Here is a 24,193-nt window from a genome sequence, read left to right as displayed (position 1 = left end):
GCCTGACCTCGAGCATGGGGTGCTGCTGCGTGCGAAGGGCATGGGGCTGTTAGAGTGGGTGGTCTGCAGAGGTGCCTGAGGCCCCAAGTGAGCTGTGGTTTGGGGATGGTGGGATTTGGTCTCCCCTGCCTCCACAGGGACACGCAGAACAGGTGGCACAGCCTCATGTGTGAGGGCTGAATGTGCACAAGGAGAAAACCCCAAAGCCTCTGGGTCCTTGTGCCAGGGCTGCAGCACTGCACGGCACAGCTGTGCTTCTGTTCACTGAGAGTGAACCAGTAGGACAAAGGTGAATGGCTGACATGTAAATGGAGCAGTTTCAGAGAAGGTATCGTGAAGGAATTCCTCAAGACAAGGGTGGTGAGGCCATAAATGAGTTTCCCGGAAGAGCTGCTGATGCCCCATCCCTGGCAGCGCCCGAGTCCAGGCTGGATGTGGCTTTGCACAGCGGGCGGTGTCCCCGCACTGGGGCAGCTCAGATGTGGCCAATGGTGGAGCAGCGCTACCTGGGATCCCAGCACTGCCCTCCTCCCGACGCCGCCTCTAAAAGCGCTGCTGAGCTGCACAGCGCTTCCAGCCCCGGCGCTGCTGTGCGGGACGAGAGCAGCAACAGCACGAGTGCAGCAGTCAGAGCTGGGACACAGCGCAGCGCTGCTTTGGTGAGTTGCTGCAGCTCTGCTGCCACTGCCGGAACAAATTCCAAGGCAGCAGAATCTGCTTCCGAGGAGTGGGTTCTGACTTCCAGTCCATATTCCTTTCCTAAGATGCAGACAAAGTCAATGCAGATGGGTAACTTTGATGCCATATGGCTTTGTCCATGCACACGCAGTTGTGGGACTGACCTGAGTCCCCTGAGATCATCTGTGTCACCTTCATGGGCACAGGGAGGGAAGCAGGGCAGGTTTGTGCCCCTCTCACTCAACATCTCTCTCCTCCCAGGCTCCCCGTGTGAGTGTGAGCGCTCTCCCGATGGCAGGACGTCACAGCACAGGTAAGCTGCTCCCCCCCTGCGCGCTGTTGCATCTCCTGAGGCTGCCTCCCATCTCCCCGCTCTGGGAGCCGCGCAGAGCACGGCTGAGGGCGGGCAGCACAGCGGTGTGCGGTGGGTACAGCCTGAGACACAGCGCAGGGGGAAAGCCATACGGCAAGCCTTGCTGTCTCTGCGGCTGTTGCACGGAAGCCGTGCCTCACTGAAGCCGCGCAGGGCAGGGAGGGGCGGAAAAAACAACCCTGCACAAACGCTGCTGCATTTTCTGCTGAGCGCCTGAATTCTCGGAAGTGGAGCAGTTCAGCCTGGGCTTTTGCTTACTCCACCCAGTGCTGGGACTCAGGTTGCTGTGAGATCGCTTTCACTTTCTGTTCCTGCTTTTGGAGGAGCACTGGGTGCAGCCCTCTGAGCAATGCTAGAGACGGACATTCCTGGGCAGCCTCAGGGCCACGCGTTCCTCCCGATGGAGCCTGAGGCCACTGCAGGGGGGGAGCTGGGCTGCCCACAGCGTGTTGTTGGCGCTGGGGTGAAGCTGGAGCCGATCTTGTGGCAGTGAGGAGACGCTGTGGGCTGTGTGGCACCAAAGCCAGAGGAGCTGCTGCACTGGCCGCAGTCCGCAGCTGCTTCTCCACGGAGTGGGGAAGGTGGCGGTGGGAGCCGTGCTGTGCGCATTTCAGTGCAGCCGTGGGGCGTTGTGTCCCTTTTGCAGCGGATCCTTTGTTCAGAACCTTCAGTTTGGGCTTGGCTTCCTGCTGGGCACGATCAGTTTTCCTGTGGGAGAGCTGAGAGAGGGGACAGGGCCAGGAAGAGCTGAGCGAGCGCTGCGTGCCTGCTGGCAGCCGGCTCCAGCCCGTGCCCCGTCCCGTCCCCGCAGGGCACAGCGGTGGCTCGGGGACACCTTTCCTCGTGGCGCCGGCACTCCGTGGCCAGCAGGGGGTGTCCCGGCACCGCGGGGCTCACACTCGTCTCTGCTTGGTCCACAGGGTCCCAGCTGAGGATCCTGCTGGTGGGCAGGACGGGGAGTGGCAAGAGTGCGACAGGGAACACCATCCTTGGGAAGGAGGAATTTGAATCTTATCTGTCACCACAGTCAGTAACCCAAGAGTGCAAGGAAGTCAAAGGCTGCTCTGCTGGACGGTCACTGGTTGTTGTTGACACTCCTGGCTTTCATGTCACTATGGAAGACAACCTGAAAACAGCTGAGAAGAAAGCCTTTCAGTTCCTGTCCGGAGGGGTCCATGCCATCATCCTGGTGATGCAGCTGGGCCCAATCACACTGGAAGAGGCTCAGTGGCTGTCCAAGATGTCCCATACTGAAGCACACAAGTACACAATCCTGTTATTCACCCGAGCAGAGGAGCTGCAGCATCCCGAAGATCTGAAGAGGTTCATAGAAAGGAGCGGATGCCTCAAGGAGCTGGCAGCCAAGTGTGGAAATCGGTACCTCGGTTTCAGCAACAGAGCCACTGGGGAGGCGAGGGATCGGCAGGTTGCAGAGCTCATCGCCATGATTGACGCCATGGTAGAGCAGAATGGTGACGCTCCGTGTTACACGCGAGAAATGCTGGAGAAGGTCGGTACCATCGTGTGGGAAGCAAGGGCTCAGTCAGAGAGGAAACAGCCTCCTCAGCCGTGCCGTTCCCCGCCTTCGCGGTACATGTGGGGCACGGAGTGTGGTGCCCGAAGGAGCTCTCAACAAGTGCTTGAGCCCCGCTGTCTGGTTGAGCACCTGCGCATGCCCTGGGTTCTGCTGTGCTGGGCAGGGCTGGGAGGGGGTGGTTACGCATTTGATGTGGTCAGGACCAGGCCCAGTGCTGACAGCCTCATGCTGGGGCACACGGATGCAGTGCTGAGCAGCGCGTGGATGCGAGGCTTCGCGCCTCCCTTGTTGAGAGCAGCCAGCAGAAGAGCTGTGTGGGCAGCCCAATGAGCAGCCCTGTCCCTGTGGGGCCATCAGCCCTGGTCCTGAGTGCAAGAATGAGGCAAGCCCTTGGTGGGGAGGGGGAGCGGCCCATGATGCAAGTGCTGAGGTGCTCTCTCCCTCCTTTAGCTTGTATTTCTGTTCCATACCATTTCCTTCCATACCATTGCTCACAGAACATTGCAGACAAAGCACCCAGCACACAGACAGGCACAGACCCCGTGAGATTGGTGAAAGCTGGGCTGATGCCTCAGGCCCATGCATTGGGACACGGGTGGCACGCACTGGTGGCAGTCCCTGGGGGTTCCAAAAGGCTCCATTTCAGGGCTGGTTCTGTTCAGTGTTCCCTTCAGTGGCTGGACATGGCTTCTCAGTACGGACTGGGGGAGCAGAGGGTGGCTGACAGCTGCACAGAAGGGCTCTGGGGGCTGTGGGACGGCCCGGTGGACATGAGCCTGCAGTGTCCTGCAGCCAAAAGGGCCCCTTCCCCTTTTGGGGGAGCAGAAGGCCCAGCAGTGCTGGCGAGGACAGGGACCGTCCTGTCTGCTCTGTGCTGCGGTCTGACCTCGAGCACAGGGTGCAGGTTGGGTGCTGCTGTGTGAGAAGGACATGGAGCTGTGAGAGAGCATCCAAAGGATGGCTGCGGAGATGGGGAAGGGTCTGCAGGGCAAGGGGTGTGAGGAGAGCTGAGGGCCCTGTGTTTATTGGGCCCAAAGCAGAGGAGGCTGAGGGGAGGGCTCACTGCAGCTGCACCTCCTCATGGATCTACAGCTCCTCAAAGGCTGCGGATGGGCAGCGCCGAGCTCAGCTCTCTCCAACACTGACAGGCCGTGGTGTAATGGCATGGAGCTGTCAGAAGAGTGTAGGTTGCTATTGAGGGAAAATCTGTACCCTAGAGGGTGGTGGGCATGAAGCAGCTCCCCTGGGCAGTGGCACGGGCTGAGCTGCTGGAGCACTGGGACACCGTTCTCAGACGTAGGGTTTGGGTTAGGCTAGTCTAACGTGGAAGCAGGAATCCATTCCAACTCAGGACGTTCTGTGATCCCATCACTCTCGTGGCACTCAGGAAGAATGGAGGGATGCTCCATGCCCCCATCTGAGGCAGGCTGTGCCCTGGCAGTGCTGCTGCTACTGCAGTGCCGGCTCAGTACAGACTGTGAGCCGTGATCCAAAGGTCCCACAAAGAGGCATTTCCCAGAAATGCTCCCAGCTCCAGGCAGTGCAATATGGAAAGTGCAGGCTGTGGCTCAAGGTGCTGGGGCTGCACCCCACTGCTCACAGGCAAGGACAGCAGCAGTGTGATGGGCACTGGGCTTTTCATGGGCATCCATCCACGCACCAGCAGCACTGCCTCCATTCTCAGCCCTGGGCAGGGGTCTGCAGGGCTGCAGTCCTTGTCATGCAGCTGCCCATGTCCTCGTGTGTTCTCACACTGATGCATCCCCAGGGACAGTCTATTGATCAATTGTATCATTGACATTAGCACAGGGAGGAAAGCACAGGAGGTTTGTGCCACTCTCACTCAAAATCTCTCTCCTCCCAGGCTTCCCGTGTGAGTGTGAGCGCTCTCCCGATGGCAGGACGTCACAGCACAGGTGAGCCGCTCAGCTCCGCATGCAGGCAGCTGCAGCCCAGCCGGGCTCCTGGCTGAGTGCTGGGAAGCACGGGGAGTTCATGTGGGCTTTGTGGGAGGCCGTGGCCTCGGGGGCGTCCTGAGGCTGCCTCCCATCTCTGAGCGCTGACAGCTCACAGAGCGAGGCTGAGGGCGGACGGGGCTGAGCGAGCGCTGCGTGCCTGCTGGCAGCCGGCTCCAGCCCGTGCCCCGTCCCGTCCCCGCAGGGCACAGCGGTGGCTCGGGGACACCTTTCCTCGTGGCGCCGGCACTCCGTGGCCAGCAGGGGGTGTCCCGGCACCGCGGGGCTCACACTCGTCTCTGCTTGGTCCACAGGGTCCCAGCTGAGGATCCTGCTGGTGGGCAGGACGGGGAGTGGCAAGAGTGCGACAGGGAACACCATCCTTGGGAAGGAGGCATTTGAATCTTATCTGTCACCACAGTCAGTAACCCAAGAGTGCAAGGAAGTCAAAGGCTGCTCTGCTGGACGGTCACTGGTTGTTGTTGACACTCCTGGCTTTCATGTCACTATGGAAGACAACCTGAAAACAGCTGAGAAGAAAGCCTTTCAGTTCCTGTCCGGAGGGGTCCATGCCATCGTCCTGGTGATGCAGCTGGGCCCAAGCACACTGGAAGAGCAGAAAGAGGCTGAGTGGCTGTCCAAGATGTCCCATACTGAAGCACACAAGTACACAATCCTGTTATTCACCCGAGCAGAGGAGCTGCAGCATCCCGAAGATCTGAAGAGGTTCATAGAAAGGATCGGATGCCTCAAGGAGCTGGCAGCCAAGTGTGGAAATCGGTACCTCGGTTTCAGCAACAGAGCCACTGGGGAGGCGAGGGATCGGCAGGTTGCAGAGCTCATCGCCATGATTGACGCCATGGTAGAGCAGAATGGTGACGCTCCGTGTTACACGCGAGAAATGCTGGAGAAGGTCGGTACCATCGTGTGGGAAGCAAGGGCTCAGTCAGAGAGGAAACAGCCTCCTCAGCCGTGCCGTTCCCCGCCTTCGCGGTACATGTGGGGCACGGAGTGTGGTGCCCGAAGGAGCTCTCAACAAGTGCTTGAGCCCCGCTGTCTGGTTGAGCACCTGCGCATGCCCTGGGTTCTGCTGTGCTGGGCAGGGCTGGGAGGGGGTGGTTACGCATTTGATGTGGTCAGGACCAGGCCCAGTGCTGACAGCCTCATGCTGGGGCACACGGATGCAGTGCTGAGCAGCGCGTGGATGCGAGGCTTCGCGCCTCCCTTGTTGAGAGCAGCCAGCAGAAGAGCTGTGTGGGCAGCCCAATGAGCAGCCCTGTCCCTGTGGGGCCATCAGCCCTGGTCCTGAGTGCAAGAATGAGGCAAGCCCTTGGTGGGGAGGGGGAGCGGCCCATGATGCAAGTGCTGAGGTGCTCTCTCCCTCCTTTAGCTTGTATTTCTGTTCCATACCATTTCCTTCCATACCATTGCTCACAGAACATTGCAGACAAAGCACCCAGCACACAGACAGGCACAGACCCAGTGAGATTGGTGAAAGCTGGGCTGATGCCTCAGGCCCATGCATTGGGACACGGGTGGCACGCACTGGTGGCAGTCCCTGGGGGTTCCAAAGGGCTCCATTTCAGGGCTGGTTCTGTTCCGTGTTCCCTTCAGTGGCTGGACATGGCTTCTCAGTACGGACTGGAGGAGCAGAGGGTGGCTGACAGCTGCACAGAAGGGCTCTGGGGGCTGTGGGACGGCCCGGTGGACATGAGCCTGCAGTGTCCTGCAGCCAAAAGGGCCCCTTCCCCTTTTGGGGGAGCAGAAGGCCCAGCAGTGCTGGCGAGGACAGGGACCGTCCTGTCTGCTCTGTGCTGCGGTCTGACCTCGAGCACAGGGTGCAGGTTGGGTGCTGCTGTGTGAGAAGGACACGGAGCTGTGAGAGAGCATCCAAAGGATGGTTGTGGAGATGGGGAAGGGTCTGCAGGGCAAGGGGTGTGAGAAGAGCTGAGGGCCCTGTGTTTATTGGGCCCAAAGCAGAGGAGGCTGAGGGGAGGGCTCACTGCAGCTGCACCTCCTCATGGATCTACAGCTCCTCAAAGGCTGCGGATGGGCAGCGCCGAGCTCAGCTCTCTCCAACACTGACAGGCCGCGGTGTAATGGCATGGAGCTGTCAGAAGATTGTAGGTTGCTATTGAGGGAAAATCTGTACCCTAGAGGGTGGTGGGCATGAAGCAGCTCCCCTGGGCAGTGGCACGGGCTGAGCTGCTGGAGCACTGGGACACCGTTCTCAGACGTAGGGTTTGGGTTAGGCTAGTCTAACGTGGAAGCAGGAGTCCCTTCCAACTCAGGACATTCTGTGATCCAACCACTCTCGTGGCACTCAGGAAGAATGGAGGGATGCTCCATGCCCCCATCTGAGGCAGGCTGTGCCCTGGCAGTGCTGCTGCTACTGCAGTGCCGGCTCAGTACAGGCTGTGAGCCGTGATCCAAAGGTCCCACAAAGAGGCATTTCCCAGAAATGCTCCCAGCTCCAGGCAGTGCAATATGGAAAGTGCAGGCTGTGGCTCGAGGTGCTGGGGCTGCACCCCACTGCTCACAGGCAAGGACAGCAGCAGTGTGATGGGCACTGGGCTTTTCATGGGCATCCATCCACGCACCAGCAGCACTGCCTCCATTCTCAGCCCTGGGCAGGGGTCTGCAGGGCTGCAGTCCTTGTCATGCAGCTGCCCATGTGCTCGTATGTCCTCACAGTGATGTGTCCCAGGGATGGTGCACTGATCATTTGCATCACTTTCATTAGCACAGGGAGGAAAGCACAGGAGGTTTGTGCCCCTCTCACTCAACATCTCTCTCCTCCCAGGCTCCCCGTGTGAGTGTGAGCGCTCTCCCGATGGCAGGACGTCACAGCACAGGTGAGCCGCTCAGCTCCGCATGCAGGCAGGCGCAGCCCATCGGGCTCCTGGCTGAGTGCTGGGAAGCACGGGGAGTTCATGTGGGCTTTGTGGGAGGCCGTGGCCTCGGGGGCGTCCTGAGGCTGCCTCCCATCTCTGAGCGCTGAGAGCTCACAGAGCGAGGCTGAGGGCGGACGGGGCCGAGCGAGCGCTGCGTGCCTGCTGGCAGCCGGCTCCAGCCCGTGCCCCGTCCCGTCCCCGCAGGGCACAGCGGTGGCTCGGGGACACCTTTCACAGAATCACAGAATCACAGAATCACCCGGGTTGGAAGGGACCTCAAGGATCATGCAGTTCCAACCCCCCTGCCCAGCAGGGCCACCAAACACACACATTCAGATCAGGTTGCCCAGGACCCCGTCCAACCTGGCCTTGAACACGTCCAAGGACGGGGCATCCACAACCTCCCTGGGCAGCCCGTTCCAGGGCCTAACTACTCTCCTTGTGAAGAACTTCCCCCTAACATCCAACCTAAATCTTCCCTCCCTCAACTTGGATCCATTTCCCCTAGTCCTGCTGTTGTCAGCCCTTCTGAAGAGTTTACTCCCCTCCTGGCTGTAGGTTCCCTTCAGGTATTGACAGGCTGCAATGAGGTCACCCCGCAGCTTCTCTTCTCCAGGCTGAACAAGCCCAACTCCCTCAGCCTGTCCTCATAGGGGAGGTGCTCCAGCCCCCTGATCATCTTAGTCGCCCTCCTCTGGACCCTTTCCAAGATCTCTACGTCTTTCTTGTACTGAGGGCTCCACACCTGGACACAGTACTCCAGATGGGGCCTCACAAGAGCCGAGTAGAGAGGGACAATCACCTCCCTCTCCCTGCTGACCACCCCTCTCCTGATGGAGCCCAGGATCCCATTTGCCTTTCAAGCTGCCAGAGCGCACTGCTGCCTCATGTTCAGTCTCTCGTCCATCAGGACCCCCAGGTCCTTCTCTGCCGAGCTGCTCTCATGTCCACTCCTCCCAGCCTGTACGGGTGCCTGGGGTTCTTCCGGCCCAAATGCAAAACCTTGCACTTTGCCGTGTTGAACCTCATCAGGTTCACCCGAGCCCAGCCCTCCAGCCTGTCGAGTCCCTCTGAATGGCATCCCTTCCTTCCACCGTATCAACCGCACCACTCAGCTTGGTGTCGTCAGCAAACTTGCTGAGGGTGCACTCAATTCCCTCATCGATGTCATTAATAAAGATGTTAAAGAGCACCGGTCCCAAGACAGACCCTTGGGGGACACCACTTGTTACCGGCCTCCACCTGGACACAGAGCCATTGACCACCACACTCTGTCTGCGGCCTTTCAACCAATTGCTCATCCATCGGGTCGTCCACCCATCAAATCCACTTCCCTCCAATTTGGAGATGAGGATGTGGTGGGGGACCATGTCAAAGACCTTGCTCAGGTCCAGGTAAATGACATCGGTCGGCTTCCCTTTGTCCACCAATGCCGTCACTCCATCATAGAAGGCCACAAGATTAGTCAGGCATGACCTTCCCTTGGTGAAGCTGTGCTGGCTGTCTCGGATCACAGCTCATTCTTTATGTGATCGAGCATGTTGTCCAGGAGGATCTGTTCCATGATCTTCCCAGGCATGGAGGTGAGACTCACCGGCCTGTAGTTCCCCGGGTCCTCCCTGCTCCCCTTCTTGTATATGGGAGTGACGTGACCCTTCCTCCAGTCATCCGGGACCTCACCTGACAGCCACGACTTCTCAAATATGATGCAGAGCGGCTCGGCAACCACCTCAGCCAGCTCCTTCAGGACCCTGGGATGCACGCCATCCGGCCCCATAGACTTGTATTCATTCAGTCTAAGGAGGTACTCTCGGACTTGCTCTGCCCTTACAGTGGGGAGGGATTTACCTCCTTGGTCCCCACATAGAGGTTTGGGGATGCAGGGTTCATGGACGTGAAGAAGACTAGAATCCTGGCCACCAGTGAAGACCGAGGTGAAGAACTCATTCAGCACCTCAGCTTTCTCTTCATCTGTTGAAGCCAGTTCTCCTTTTAAATTTACCAAAGTAGGTACGCCCGTTTTGGCCTGTCTCTTCTGGCCAATGTACCTGTAGAAGGTTTTCTTATTGTTTTTCACGTCCCTTTCCTCGTGGCGCCGGCACTCCGTGGCCAGCAGGGGGTGTCCCGGCACCGCGGGGCTCACACTCGTCTCTGCTTGGTCCACAGGGTCCCAGCTGAGCATCATCCTGGTGGGCAAGACGGGGAATGGGAAGAGTGCGACAGGGAACACCATCCTTGGGAGGAAAGCATTTACCTCTAATTTGTCAGCAGAATCGGTAACCCGAGAGTATGAAAAAGAAGAATGTTTGTTCGGTGAGAGATCAATAGAAGTTGTCGACACTCCTGGCCTTTTTGACACTAAGGAAGTCAATGAAAAAACAGCTAAAAAGATTCAGAAAGCCTTTAAGAAACTCTATTCAGGGGTTCACGCCATCATCCTGGTGATGCAGCTGGCCCGAATCAGTAAGGAAGAGCAGGAAGTGGCTGAGTGGGTGACCAGAATCTTCCATTCTAAAGCAGAGAGATACACAATCCTCTTATTCACCCGAGCAGAGGAGCTGGAGCATCCAAAAGGTCTGAAGGGCTTCATAGACAAGAGCTCATACCTCAGGGGCCTGGCAGCCAAGTGTGGAAATCGGTACATTGGTTTCAGCAACATAGCAACTGGAGAGAAAAGGGATCGGCAGGTTGCAGAGCTCATCAGCATGATTGATGCCATGGTAGAGCAGAATGGCAGAGCTCCGCGTTACACAGAAGAAATGCTGGAGGAAGACACACGGACATTCCGTGAGAAGTTTTGTACCATCCTGTAGGCAGCCAGGGGTCAGTCCCAGAACAGGGACCTCCTCTGCTGTGCCGTTCCTGCTGTCTGTATGGGGTGATGTGAGGCAGGGTGTGTGGTGATGGGCCTGAAGGAGCTGTCAATAAACACTGAGCATTGCTGTGTGGAGGAGCATCCGTCTGTGCCCTGGGTTCTGCTGTGCTGAGCAGTGCTGGCAGGAGGTGGTCGCACACACGGTGCAGTGGGGACGAGGCCCAGTGCCGGCTGTGCCTGCGGGGATGGGATGTGGAGGGCTGGTGCCCGTGGCTGTGGGCATGCAGGCTGCTGTGGAGGATGGCGGGGATGTGGAAGGGGAGCTGCCCTCGGTGCGAGAGCTGAGGTTCTCCAGCAGCCTTTGCTGCGAGATGTGTTGTCTGCACTGCTGGAACGGAGCGCGCTTACGGGAAAGGCGTCTGTGGGCCCTTGGGCCTCAGCTGGCGTGTGCAGGTGATGTGGGCGCTCTGCAGCTCGGAGGCAGCAGCAGGACGGGCAGCACATTGCTGGAGGAATGGTCAGGATGAAGCGTTCAGCACACAGCTACACACGCACACAGTGCTGTGGGGGAAGACCGGGGCTCCGGGATCTGGGACGGGGGGGCACTGTGCTGGTGGCAGCCATGGGGGGTTCCACTGGGCTCCGTGTCAGGGCTGATTCTCTTCAGTGTTCTCTCCATGGCTGGAAACTGTCACTGAGGTGCAGTGAGGAAGGTTGTGGATGGCACTGCACTGCCAGGAGCTGCTGACTCAGTCAGGGGTGAAGAGGCCTGGCAGAGAGAGCCTTAGTGATGGCAGGACCAGGCAGTGCCCAACGGAATGGAGGTGACCAAGAGCAAGAGCTGCATTCTGCACGTGGGATGGGGCTGTCCTGGGTGTATGTAAAGAAACAGAGGCTGGACGGCAGCCCTACAGAAGGGCTCTGCGGGCTTTTGGTCATCCTGGTGGACGTGAGCCCACAGTGCCCTGCTGTAGCAGCAATGCTCAGTGAGGAAACTGACGCTCAATTTCCGCTTCTGCAAACTGAATCAGAACCTTGCTATCACACACACTATCCAATTCTCTTTCCTCTGAGCATATTTATATTTCAAATGTGTGTTTGTCTAAGGAAAAGTGCTCGAGTCCAGGCTGGATGTGGCTTTGCACAGCGGGCGGTGTCCCCGCACTGGGGCAGCTCAGATGTGGCCAATGGTGGAGCAGCGCTACCTGGGATCCCAGCACTGCCCTCCTCCCGACGCCGCCTCTAAAAGCGCTGCTGAGCTGCACAGCGCTTCCAGCCCCGGCGCTGCTGTGCGGGACGAGAGCAGCAACAGCACGAGTGCAGCAGTCAGAGCTGGGACACAGCGCAGCGCTGCTTTGGTGAGTTGCTGCAGCTCTGCTGCCACTGCCGGAACAAATTCCGAGGCAGCAGAATCTGCTTTCAGGGAGTGGGTTCTGACCTCCATGAATGAGGGTCAGCCAACATTTCTTTCCAAAGGCAAAGTCAATGCAGATGGGTAACTTTGATGCCATTTGGCTTTCTCCATGCACACGCAGTTGTGGGACTGACCTGAGTCCCCAGGGATCATCTGTGTCACCTTCATTGGCACAGGGAGAGAAGCAGGGCAGCTTTGTGCCACTCTCACTCAAAATCTCTCTCCTCCCAGGCTCCCCGTGTGAGTGTGAGCGCTCTCCCGATGGCAGGACGTCACAGCACAGGTGAGCCACTCACAGCTGCATGCACGCAGCTGCAGCCCATCGGGCTCCTGGCTGAGTGCTGGGGAGCACGGGGGGTTCGCATCCTGGTGCAGCCTCGTGCTCGCGTGGGCTCTGTGGGAGGCCGTGGCCTCGGGGGCGTCCTGAGGCTGCCTCCCATCTCTGCTTTCAGAGCCGCACAGATCGAGGCTGAGGGCGGATGCGGCCCACGAGCCCTGTGTGCCTGCTGGTTTGGGGCCCGGTCTCCTTGTCCGGTCGCGGGGTCCGTGCTCTGAGGGTGTTGTCTGTAACGGGACGGGGTCCATGGAAGCTCGGCGTGGGGTCGGCAGTACCTGGAGGAGAAGCTGTCCGTCCCGTCCGAGCCGTGTCCCGCTGTCCCCGCAGGTCGGCGGCCGGAGCTGCGCGTTGTGCTGCTGGGGCGGAGCGGAGCCGGGCGCAGCGCCACCGGCAACACGTTGCTGGGCGAGGAGCGCTTCGAGTCCCGGCTGGCGTCCCAACCCGTCACCACCACGTGCAAAGAAGGCAGGCGGGATTGGGGCGAGTGGTGCGTGGTGGTCATGGACACCCCGGCGATTTTCGGGGGCTCTCAGTGGGACGAGCAGCGTTTGGCCGAGGAGCGCCAGCGCTGCCTCAGATTCGCTGCCCGGGAGCCCTGCGTGCTGCTGCTGGTGACACAGCTGGGCCGTTACACGCGGGAGGACCGCGAGGTGCAGGAGAGCGTGCAGAAGCTGTTTGGGAAGGGCGCTAAGCAGCGCATGATGGTGGTGTTCACAAGGAACGAAGACCTGGGGGGCGGCTCGCTGGATGAATACGTGAAGGCGGCCGACAGAGGAGCGCTGCGGGAGCTGGTGAAGGCGTGCGGGAAGCAGTGCTGTGCTGTGAGCAACAGAGCGCCGAGGCGGGACCGGGATGTGCAGGCTGATGAGGTGCTGCACAGGGCTGTGAGCATCGCCCTCAGGCAGAGCGAGGGGCGAGGGGAGTCGTCGTGTTGGTTGTGTTTGCCGTAATTAAGATCTAATCACCGTGACGAGACCCACGGGTCCATGCCAAAAAGGGGGTAGAGGAGGGGAAGGGAAGGGAGGTGGATCCGGACAAGGGAAGCGGTGGCAATGAGCTAAGGAAAGAAGGACTTAGTTTTCTAATTGTAGTAGTGAAATGTAATTGGAATTGAAGCTACTGAACAAACGAGAGTTTCCAAAACGCAAAGTTCTCGTGCCGATGCTGCAGCAGCTGTGACACACAGGCAGCAAAGGAGAGCGCTGCTGTGAGCTTTGGGTTCTGCTGTCATGGCCTCCTCCTGGAAGATGGAAATCACAAAATAAAGCGTTGTGGGAGCGCCGTGCCTTTCTGGGAATTGTAGCTCATTCTTCGGAGCCGCCGCGTCGCCCCGTTGACTCCCATCGCTGCGTGACGCAGGGAATGTGGAATCACGAGGAAAAAACTCGAAACCGCGACGGCTGCGCGGCTGCGGCCGGGGCCGAACGGCGCCGGGTGAGAGCGGGCACCGAGGAGCCGCCCCGGCTCGGAGCCGCCCTGCGAGCAGCCCCGGTGCCGGCGGCGCGCCGCTCCCCGTCGGGCCGGCAGCCCCCAGGGGAGCGCGTCGCGTCGCGGCGGGTCGGGAAGCGTCCGGCCACCCCGGAGCCCCCGGGAGCTCGGCCCGGGTGCTGGGCGAGAGCGGGGCCGGAAGAGCGGGTGCCGACCCCCGGGGCCGCGCGGCTCGGAGGAGCTCGGCTGGGGGACGCGGCGCTGCGGGAGCGCGGGGCGGCGGGGCGGCGCGTCCGTTCGAGCTCGAGGGGGGCGGCGGTACCGCGCGGCTCCGCTGCCCGGGACGGCGCTGAGGGAACCGAGCGCGTTGACGGGAAACGGGAGCGTGGACGGGAAAGGCGCTTATGGAATGCGCCACCTTTGGCCCTGCCGCGGAGCCTTCAGCCAACCCCCGGCTGCTCCCCGCGATTCACCCCACGCGTGCGGTGGCGCGGAGGAGCGAGCGGCGGAGCGGCTCGTGGAGGGCTTACGGCGTGCACGCGGTGGACGCGCCCGACGCCTTCGACTCGCCGGAGCGCAGCGCCCGGTGCCGCCGCGACGTCGCCCGCTGCGCGCTGCGCGGGGTGGGCGCGGGGTTTGGGGAGATCCCTGAGCATGGCTTATGGAGGCACTAAAGGATAATTACGGTAATTAGTGTAATGTTTGTGTTTTAATTAGCGCTCTGCATGCAGCATTACTTCCTGCTGCTCCCAGCGGTCCAGGGCGCCGTCAGCAGCATCAGCACTGTTCTGAAACCAGCGGGAATCACAGCCCGGACAGAGCCCATCCCCACGAGGGGCCTCTGGAAAAGGAAGGAGAAAGTGCAGCTGTTGTTCCTTGACGCCGTCAGGGGGAACTCGAGCCCCCAAAGGAGCGCAGGGCGCTGAGCTCTGGGCTGTGTGACAACAGGAAGTGAAAGCATTCCTGCTGCTCCTGCTGCCCTCGGGTGAACCAAAGCCCGGGCTGAGCCGCTCCCATTCCCGAAAGTCACACGCTGTGCAGGAACCACACGGCCCCTCTGGGCCCCGTCCAGCCCCGTGCAGCAGGCAAAGGGACGGCCGGGGGTGGGGGGTTCCCCTTCTGCGGGGTCTCTGCAGCCCCGGGACCGCTGCCCTCAGCTGCACACAGAGCTGAGAGACAACGCAGTCATTGTCAGCAGCCAACGCGGGCTGGTGAGGGGCAAAACCTGTCCTGGGAACTCGGTGTGCAGGTCCAGCAGTCACCCACTGAGCTGCTCGTGGGGATCCAGCCGGTTGGATGCAGAGCTGTTTCGGCTCCTGCAGTGCCTCCATAGCATTGCTCCCAGGAACCTGCAGGCACAACGCCTGGCACACAGCTGGACACGGGCACGGTGTGATGGGTGAATGCTGGGCTGGCCGTGTTGAGACACGGGGGGAGATGTGCTGGTGGCAGTCACTGGGGGCTCCACAGGGCTCCATCTCAGGGCTGATTCTCTCCAGTGTTCCCTTCAGTGACTGGGTTTGGCTTCTCAGTATGGGGGGAGGAGGAGCAGAGGTCGGACAGCAGCCGCACAGAAGGGCTCTGGGGGCTGTGGGACGGCCCGGTGCATGTGAGCCATTAGAATGCCCTGCAGCCAAAAGAGCCCCAACCACTGGGTGCAGCAGCCCAGCAGTGCTGGTGAGGGAAGGGACTGTGCCCTCTGCTCTGTGCTGCAGCCTGACCTCGAGCATGGGGTGCTGCTGCGTGCGAAGGGCATGGGGCTGTTAGAGTGGGTGGTCTGCAGAGGTGCCTGAGGCCCCAAGTGAGCTGTGGTTTGGGGATGCTGGGATTTGGTCTCCCCTGCCTCCACAGGGACACGCAGAACAGGTGGCACAGCCTCATGTGTGAGGGCTGAATGTGCACTAGGAGAAAACCCCACAGCCTCTGGGTCCTTGTGCCAGGGCTGCAGCACTGCACGGCACAGCTGTGCTTCTGTTCACTGAGAGTGAACCAGTAGGACAAAGGTGAATGGCTGACATGTAAATGGAGCAGTTTCAGAGAAGGTATCGTGAAGGAATTCCTCAAGACAAGGGTGGTGAGGCCATAAATGAGTTTCCCGGAAGAGCTGCTGATGCCCCATCCCTGGCAGCGCCCGAGTCCAGGCTGGATGTGGCTTTGCACAGCGGGCGGTGTCCCCGCACTGGGGCAGCTCAGATGTGGCCAATGGTGGAGCAGCGCTACCTGGGATCCCAGCACTGCCCTCCTCCCGACGCCGCCTCTAAAAGCGCTGCTGAGCTGCACAGCGCTTCCAGCCCCGGCGCTGCTGTGCGGGACGAGAGCAGCAACAGCACGAGTGCAGCAGTCAGAGCTGGGACACAGCGCAGCGCTGCTTTGGTGAGTTGCTGCAGCTCTGCTGCCACTGCCGGAACAAATTCCAAGGCAGCAGAATCTGCTTCCGAGGAGTGGGTTCTGACTTCTATGAATACAATTCATCCAATATCTCTTTCCAAAGATGCTGACAAAGTCAATGCAGATGGGTAACTTTGATGCCACTTGTCTTTCTTCATGCACACGCGGCTGTGGGACTGACGTGAGTCCCCAGAGATCATCTGTGTCACCTTCATTGGCACAGGGAGGGAAGCAGGGCAGGTTTGTGCCCCTCTCACGCAAAATCTCTCTCCTCCCAGGCTCCCCGTGTGAGTGTGAGCGCTCTCCCGATGGCAGGACGTCACAGTACAGGTAAGCTGCTCCCCCCCTGCGCGCTGTTGCATCTCCTGAGGCTGCCTCCCATCTCCCCGCTCTGGGAGCCGCACAGAGCACGGCTGAGGGCGGGCAGCACAGCGGTGTGCGGTGGGTACAGCCTGAGACACAGCGCAGGGGGAAAGCCATACGGCAAGCCTTGCTGTCTCTGCGGCTGTTGCACGGAAGCCGTGCCTCACTGAAGCCGCGCAGGGCAGGGAGGGGCGGAAAAAACAACCCTGCACAAACGCTGCTGCATTTTCTGCTGAGCGCCTGAATTCTCGGAAGTGGAGCAGTTCAGCCTGGGCTTTTGCTTACTCCACCCAGTGCTGGGACTCAGGTTGCTGTCAGATCGCCTTCACTTTCTGTTCCTGCTTTTGGAGGAGCACTGGGTGCAGCCCTCTGAGCAATGCTAGAGACGGACATTCCTGGGCAGCCTCAGGGCCACGCGTTCCTCCCGATGGAGCCTGAGGCCACTGCAGGGGGGGAGCTGGGCTGCCCACAGCGTGTTGTTGGCGCTGGGGTGAAGCTGGAGCCGATCTTGTGGCAGTGAGGAGACGCTGTGGGCTGTGTGGCACCAAAGCCAGAGGAGCTGCTGCACTGGCCGCAGTCCCCAGCTGCTTCTCCACGGAGTGGGGAAGGTGGCGGTGGGAGCCGTGCTGTGCGCATTTCAGTGCAGCCGTGGGGCTTTGTGTCCCTTTTGCAGAGGATCCTTTGTTCAGAACCTTCAGTTTGGGCTTGGCTTCCTGCTGGGCACGATCAGTTTTCCTGTGGGAGAGCTGAGAGAGGGGACAGGGCCAGGAAGAGCTGAGCGAGCGCTGCGTGCCTGCTGGCAGCCGGCTCCAGCCCGTGCCCCGTCCCGTCCCCGCAGGGCACAGCGGTGGCTCGGGGACACCTTTCCTCGTGGCGCCGGCACTCCGTGGCCAGCAGGGGGTGTCCCGGCACCGCGGGGCTCACACTCATCTCTGCTTGGTCCACAGAGTCCGAGCTGAGGATCCTGCTGGTGGGCAAGACGGGGAGTGGCAAGAGTGCGACAGGGAACACCATCCTTGGGAAGGAGGAATTTGAATCTTATCTGTCACCACAGTCAGTAACCCAAGAGTGCAAGGACGTCAAAGGCTGCTCTGCTGGACGGTCACTGGTTGTTGTTGACACTCCTGGCTTTCATGTCACTATGGAAGACAACCTGAAAACAGCTGAGAAGAAAGCCTTTCAGTTCCTGTCCGGAGGGGTCCATGCCATCGTCCTGGTGATGCAGCTGGGCCCAATCACACTGGAAGAGGCTGAGTGGCTGTCCAAGATGTCCCATACTGAAGCACACAAGTACACAATCCTGTTATTCACCCGAGCAGAGGAGCTGCAGCATCCTGAAGATCTGAAGAGCTTCATAGAAAGGAGCGGATGCCTCAAGGAGCTGGCAGCCAAGTGTGGAAATCGGTACCTCGGTTTCAGCAACAGAGCCACTGGGGAGGCGAGGGATCGGCAGGTTGCAGAGCTCATCGCCATGATTGACGCCATGGTAGAGCAGAATGGTGACGCTCCGTGTTACACGCGAGAAATGCTGGAGAAGGTCGGTACCATCGTGTGGGAAGCAAGGGCTCAGTCAGAGAGGAAACAGCCTCCTCAGCCGTGCCGTTCCCCGCCTTCGCGGTACATGTGGGGCACGGAGTGTGGTGCCCGAAGGAGCTCTCAACAAGTGCTTGAGCCCCGCTGTCTGGTTGAGCACCTGCGCATGCCCTGGGTTCTGCTGTGCTGGGCAGGGCTGGGAGGGGGTGGTTACGCATTTGATGTGGTCAGGACCAGGCCCAGTGCTGACAGCCTCATGCTGGGGCACACGGATGCAGTGCTGTGCAGCGCGTGGATGCGAGGCTTCGCGCCTCCCTTGTTGAGAGCAGCCAGCAGAAGAGCTGTGTGGGCAGCCCAATGAGCAGCCCTGTCCCTGTGGGGCCATCAGCCCTGGTCCTGAGTGCAAGAATGAGGCAAGCCCTTGGTGGGGAGGGGGAGCGGCCCATGATGCAAGTGCTGAGGTGCTCTCTCCCTCCTTTAGCTTGTATTTCTGTTCCATACCATTTCCTTCCATACCATTGCTCACAGAACATTGCAGACAAAGCACCCAGCACACAGACAGGCACAGACCCAGTGAGATTGGTGAAAGCTGGGCTGATGCCTCAGGCCCATGCATTGGGACACGGGTGGCACGCACTGGTGGCAGTCCCTGGGGGTTCCAAAGGGCTCCATTTCAGGGCTGGTTCTGTTCAGTGTTCCCTTCAGTGGCTGGACATGGCTTCTCAGTACGGACTGGGGGAGCAGAGGGTGGCTGACAGCTGCACAGAAGGGCTCTGGGGGCTGTGGGACGGCCAGGTGGACATGAGCCTGCAGTGTCCTGCAGCCAAAAGGGCCCCTTCCCCTTTTGGGGAAGCAGAAGGCCCAGCAGTGCTGGCGAGGACAGGGACCGTCCTGTCTGCTCTGTGCTGCAGCCTGACCTCGAGCACAGGGTGCAGGTTGGGTGCTGCTGTGTGAGAAGGACACGGAGCTGTGAGAGAGCATCCAAAGGATGGTTGTGGAGATGGGGAAGGGTCTGCAGGGCAAGGGGTGTGAGGAGAGCTGAGGGCCCTCATTGGGCCCAAAGCAGAGGAGGCTGAGGGGGAGGGCTCACTGCAGCTGCACCTCCTCGTGGCCTTGCAGCCCCTAATGGCCCTATGGCTGCTGAGAAGGAGCAGCACTGAGCTCCACTCTGACAGTGACAGCCCCCATCGGAAAGCATGGAGCTGTTAGAGGAGTGTTTTTTGCGGGTGAGGGAAAGGCTGCGCCCGAGGGCAGAGGGCATGGAGCAGCTCCCCTGGGAAGTGGGCACAGGCTGAGCTGCTGGAGCCCTGAAACACCGTTCTCAGGCATAGGGTATGGGTTTGGAATGTTCAGTGTGGAAGCCAGGAGTGCCTTCCAACTCAGGGCATTCTGTGATCCTGCCGCTCTCAGGGCCCCAAGAGGAGTGCAGTGATGCTCCAGGTTCCCAGCTTTTGCAGGCCATGCCCAGGCAGCAGTGCTGCCACTGTGGTGCCATCCCCGTACAGACTGAGCCATGGGCCAGAAGTCCCACAAAGAGGCATTTCCCATAAATGCTCTCAGCTCCAGGCAGTGCAGTACTGAAAGTGCAGGCTGTGGCTCGGGGTGCTGAGGTTGCACCCACTGCTCACAACTGGGGATGGCAGGAGTGTGATGGGCAGAAGGCCTTTCGTGGCAGTCCATGCTCACACCAGCAGCATTGCCCCCATTCTCAGCCCTGGGCAGGGGACTGCAGGGCTGCAGTCCTTGTCATGCAGCTGCCCATGTGCTCGTATGTCCTCACAGTGATGTGTCCCAGGGACGGTGCACTGATCATTTGCATCACTTTCATTAGCACAGGGAGGGAAGCACAGGAGGTTTGTGCTATTCTCACTTAAAATCTCTCTCCTTTCAGGCTCCCTCTATGAGCATTGTCCCGATGGCAGGACATCACAGCACAGGTGAGCCGCTCAGCTCCGCATGCAGGCAGCTGCAGCCCATCGGGCTCCTGGCTGAGTGCTGGGAAGCACGGGGAGTTCGTGTGGGCTTCGTGGGAGGCCGTGGCCTCGGGGGCGTCCTGAGGCTGCCTCCCATCTCTCTGAGCGCTGAGAGCTCACAGAGCGAGGCTGAGGGCGGACGGGGCCGAGCGAGCGCTGCGTGCCTGCTGGCAGCCGGCTCCAGCCCGTGCCCCGTCCCGTCCCCGCAGGGCACAGCGGTGGCTCGGGGACACCTTTCCTCGTGGCGCCGGCTCTCCGTGGCCAGCAGGGGGTGTCCCGGCACCGCGGGGCTCACACTCGTCTCTGCTTGGTCCACAGAATCCGAGCTGAGGATCCTGCTGGTGGGCAAGACAGGGAGTGGCAAGAGTGCGACAGGGAACACCATCCTTGGGAAGGAGGCATTTCGTTCCATGTTGTCAGCACATTTGGTAACCCAAGAGTGCAAGGACGTCAAGGACCATGTTAATGGAAGACCAGTTCTTGTTATCGACACTCCTGGCCTATTTGATACAAGAGAAACCAATGAAAAAACAGCTGAAAAGATTAAGAATGCCTTTCAGAAAACCAGTGAAGGTGTCCATGCCATCATCCTGGTGATGCAGCTGGGACGAATCACAGAGGAAGAGGAGAAAGTGGCTGAGTGGGTGACCAAGATGTTCCACAAGAAAACACGCAAGTACACAATCCTGTTATTCACCCGAGCAGAGGAGCTGAAGCATCCAGAAGACCTCAGTGTTTTCATAGAAGAGAGACCATACCTCAAAGTGATGGCAGACAAGTGTGGAAATCGATGCATTGCTTTCAGCAACAGAGCCAGTGGGGAGGCGAGGGATCGGCAGGTTGCAGATCTCATCAGCATGATTGATGCCATGGTCGAGAAGAATCTCAGAGCTCCGTGTTACACACAGGAAATGCTGGAGGAAGACACACAGACATTGCGTGAAAAGTTTTGTACCTTCCTGTAGGCAGCCAGGGGTCAGTCCCAGAACAGGGACCTCCTCTGCTGTGCCGTTCCTGCTGTCTGTATGGGGTGATGTGAGGCAGGGTGTGTGGTGATGGGCCTGAAGGAGCTGTCAATAAACACTGAGCATTGCTGTGTGGAGGAGCATCCGTCTGTGCCCTGGGTTCTGCTGTGCTGAGCAGTGCTGGCAGGAGGTGGTCGCACACACGGTGCAGTGGGGACGAGGCCCAGTGCCGGCTGTGCCTGCGGGGATGGGATGTGGAGGGCTGGTGCCCGTGGCTGTGGGCATGCAGGCTGCTGTGGAGGATGGCGGGGATGTGGAAGGGGAGCTGCCCTCGGTGCGAGAGCTGAGGTTCTCCAGCAGCCTTTGCTGCGAGATGTGTTGTCTGCACTGCTGGAACGGAGCGCGCTTACGGGAAAGGCGTCTGTGGGCCCTTGGGCCTCAGCTGGCGTGTGCAGGTGATGTGGGCGCTCTGCAGCTCGGAGGCAGCAGCAGGACGGGCAGCACATTGCTGGAGGAATGGTCAGGATGAAGCGTTCAGCACACAGCTACACACGCACACAGTGCTGTGGGGGAAGACCGGGGCTCCGGGATCTGGGACGGGGGGGCACTGTGCTGGTGGCAGCCATGGGGGGTTCCGCTGGGCTCCGTGTCAGGGCTGATTCTCTTCAGTGTTCTCTCCATGGCTGGAAACTGTCACTGAGGTGCAGTGAGGAAGGTTGTGGATGGCACTGCACTGCCATGAGCTGCTTTCAGGAGTGGAGAGGTCCTGCAGAGAGACCCTGAGCGACGGGAGGGACAACCAGGCAATGCCCAATTTAAGGGACATGAAGAAGAGCAAGAGCTGCATTCTGCACGTGGGATGGAGCTGCCCTGGGTATATGTACAGACTGGGTCAGGAGAGGCTGGATGGCAGCCACACAGAAGGGCTCTGGGGGCTCTGGGACGGCCCAGTGCATGTGAGCCATTAGTATGCCTGGCAGGCAAAAGGGCCCCAACCCTGGGATGCAGCAGCCCAGCAGTGCTGGTGAGGGAAGGGACTGTTCCCTCTGCTCTGTGCTGCAGCCTGACCTCGAGCATGGGGTGCAGGTTGGGTGCTGCTGTGTGAGAAGGACACGGAGCTGTGAGAGAGAGCATCCACAGGATGGCTGTGGAGGTGGGGAAGGGTCTGCAGGGCAAAGGGTGTGAGGAGAGCTGAGGGCCCTGTGTTTATTGGGCGCAAAGCAGAGGAGGTTGAGAGGAGGGCTCATGGCCCTGCAGCTCCTCATGGTCATACAGCTTCTCATGGCCATACACCTCCTCAAAGGCAGTGGAGTTGGCAGTGCTGAGCTCTCCTCTCTGTGACAGCAACCAAGAGAATGGCATGTGCTATCTGTGGTGGGTCGGGTGGGGGTGAGGGAAAGGCTCTGCCCCAGAGGAGTTGGGCATGGAGCAGCAAGTCCATCCACAACCCCATCCCCTTCAAATCAAGTTTGGGATGCTCCATGCCCCCACCCTGGGCAGGCCGTGCCTTAGCAATGCCGCTATGACTGCGATGCCATCCCAGTACAGGCTGTGAGCCATGGTCCAAAGGTCCCACAAAGAGGCATTTCCTGTAAATGCTCCCAGCTCCAGGCAGTGCAATATGGAAAGTGCAGGCTGTGGCTCGGGGCGCTGGGGCTGCACCCCACTGCTCAGGGCCGGGGATGGCAGCAGTGTGATGGGCACTGGGCTTTTCATGGGCATCCATCCACGCACCAGCAACACTGCCCCATTCTCAGCTGCAGGCAGACGTCTGCATGGATGCAGTCCTTGCCATGAAGCAGCACATGCCCTCGTGTGTACTCACAGCAATGCATCTCCAGGGCCAGTCCAGTGTGCCCATGGCCAGCCATGAGTCCCCAGGCCCAGGCCTGCAATGTGCTGAACAGCTGTGCACCTGTGGCAAGGCCTGCCAAACATCACCTGCAATCACCAAAGCACATCCACAGCTTCCTTGGTGCCACAGCCGGTCTGAGCAAGAAGAGCTGAGGCAATGGACACAATTTGAAGCACAGGAACTCTGAGGAAACATCAGCACTCCCTTTCCTGTCTGTGCAGGTGGGTGAGCACCACTGCGGCTGCCCAGCACTGTTGCTGGCAAACTGGCTTTTCTAGACATCAGTGGATGAAGAGCAGGAACTTGCTCGCCATGGTGATGTTCTGGTGCTTTTCTTTGGCCCCAAGAACTCTGAATTTAGCTCTACACACCTATATAGTAGAGCAGACCGATACTCTACCCTTCCTGAGGCAGCACTGGGGCACTTGGCCATACCCACTGCTCTGGGGAGCTGCACTATGTCCACTACCCTCTGCAGCAAAGCGTTTCCCTCACCACCACTCAAATTTCCTTGGACACAGCTCCATCACATTTGTTCAGGCACTGTTGCTGTCACAGAAAGCAGAGCTCACCAATGCCCCTCCACTCCCTGTGAGGAGCTACAGGGCCATGAGGGTCTGCATGGCCATGAGGAGCTGCAGAGCCGTGAGCCTTCCCCTCAGCTCTGTGCCCAACAAACCCAGGGCCCTAGCACTCCTCACACCCCTTGCCCTGAAGACCCATCTCCATAGCACTCCTTTGGATGCTGACACAACAGCACACAACCTGCACCCCGTGCTTGAGGTCGGGCTGAAGCACAGAGCAGAGGGGACAATTCCTTCCCTCAACAACACTGCTGGGCAAAGGGGATGGGACCTTTTGGATGCAGGGCACTGCACACACACATCCACCAGGCTGACCAAGAGCCCCCAGATCCCTTCTGTGGGGCTGTCGTCCAGCCTCTCCTTCCCCAGTCTGATTCAGTTGGCAGAAGTGGAAATTTGAACATCAGTTTCCTCACTGAGCACTACTGCTATGGCAGCTTCAAAGGCTGCTCACCGAAGTATTACCGTGGCCAATGTAATCTTCACATTGTTCTTTATTATAACCTTGATACCAGCCTGCTATCTCAAAAAATGTCTGGAAGAAAGTTCCAAAGAGGAAATCGTGTTTCTGGGGGGAAGAGTAAGAGAGGAATGTACCACAGATGCTGCAAAGACAGCCACTGAGGAAGGTTTGGGGTCTGTAGGGGGGTACTTAGTTAGTTTCCTAATTAAGGACTTATCTGCCCACTCTCTGTGCTAAATACTGAGGAAAAGGAGCTAGGAACTTCCATATGTATATATTTAGGCAGTAAATACTGGCACTGCAGTATTTATGCTTTATGCAGAAGAGGAAGAAGCTTTCTGGGAGCTGTGTGTGCACGCATGCTACCTCTCTGTGACAACACAGAGTAGTTGGTGTGTTATGAAGAAGAGAATCATAGTATAACTTGGGTTGGAAGGGAGCCATGAGGATCAACGGTTTGGTATGACTTATACTGCAACAAATATGTGTGGATCCACGTGTGGCACAGGAATGATTGCGAGTGCTCCCAGCAGGACAGCTTGCTCGGGGAGGATGGAAGCCACCTGCAGCCCTACTAAAAGGACACTCAGCCCCAGTTCAGCTGAGGGAGGCAGAAACCATCCGGAAACAAGGAGGCT

General features: G+C 59.4%; 1 protein-coding gene across 1 annotated transcript in view; it reads left to right on the top strand.

Moving 5' to 3' along the window:
* Positions 1 to 20,788, top strand: part of LOC128086404 (uncharacterized) — a 99,281-nt gene extending 78,493 nt beyond the window's left edge. Inside the window, exons 12-17 of the mRNA XM_052695026.1 lie at positions 5,298 to 5,456; positions 7,347 to 7,398; positions 9,604 to 9,626; positions 17,150 to 17,719; positions 19,607 to 19,652; positions 20,007 to 20,788. Of these exons, the coding sequence (XP_052550986.1) occupies positions 5,298 to 5,456; positions 7,347 to 7,398; positions 9,604 to 9,626; positions 17,150 to 17,719; positions 19,607 to 19,652; positions 20,007 to 20,653 (1,497 nt within the window). The 3' untranslated portion in view covers positions 20,654 to 20,788. The remainder of the gene's footprint in view (positions 1 to 5,297; positions 5,457 to 7,346; positions 7,399 to 9,603; positions 9,627 to 17,149; positions 17,720 to 19,606; positions 19,653 to 20,006) is intronic.
* The last annotated feature ends 3,405 nt before the right edge of the window (positions 20,789 to 24,193 follow it).

This window comes from Tympanuchus pallidicinctus, unplaced genomic scaffold (assembly GCF_026119805.1).
Source record: "Tympanuchus pallidicinctus isolate F22 unplaced genomic scaffold, pur_lepc_1.0 scaffold3, whole genome shotgun sequence".
Classification (NCBI taxonomy): domain Eukaryota; kingdom Metazoa; phylum Chordata; class Aves; order Galliformes; family Phasianidae; genus Tympanuchus; species Tympanuchus pallidicinctus.
The sequence above is the reverse complement of the archived record's forward strand: the minus strand, read 5'-3'. Positions and strand labels throughout refer to the sequence as shown.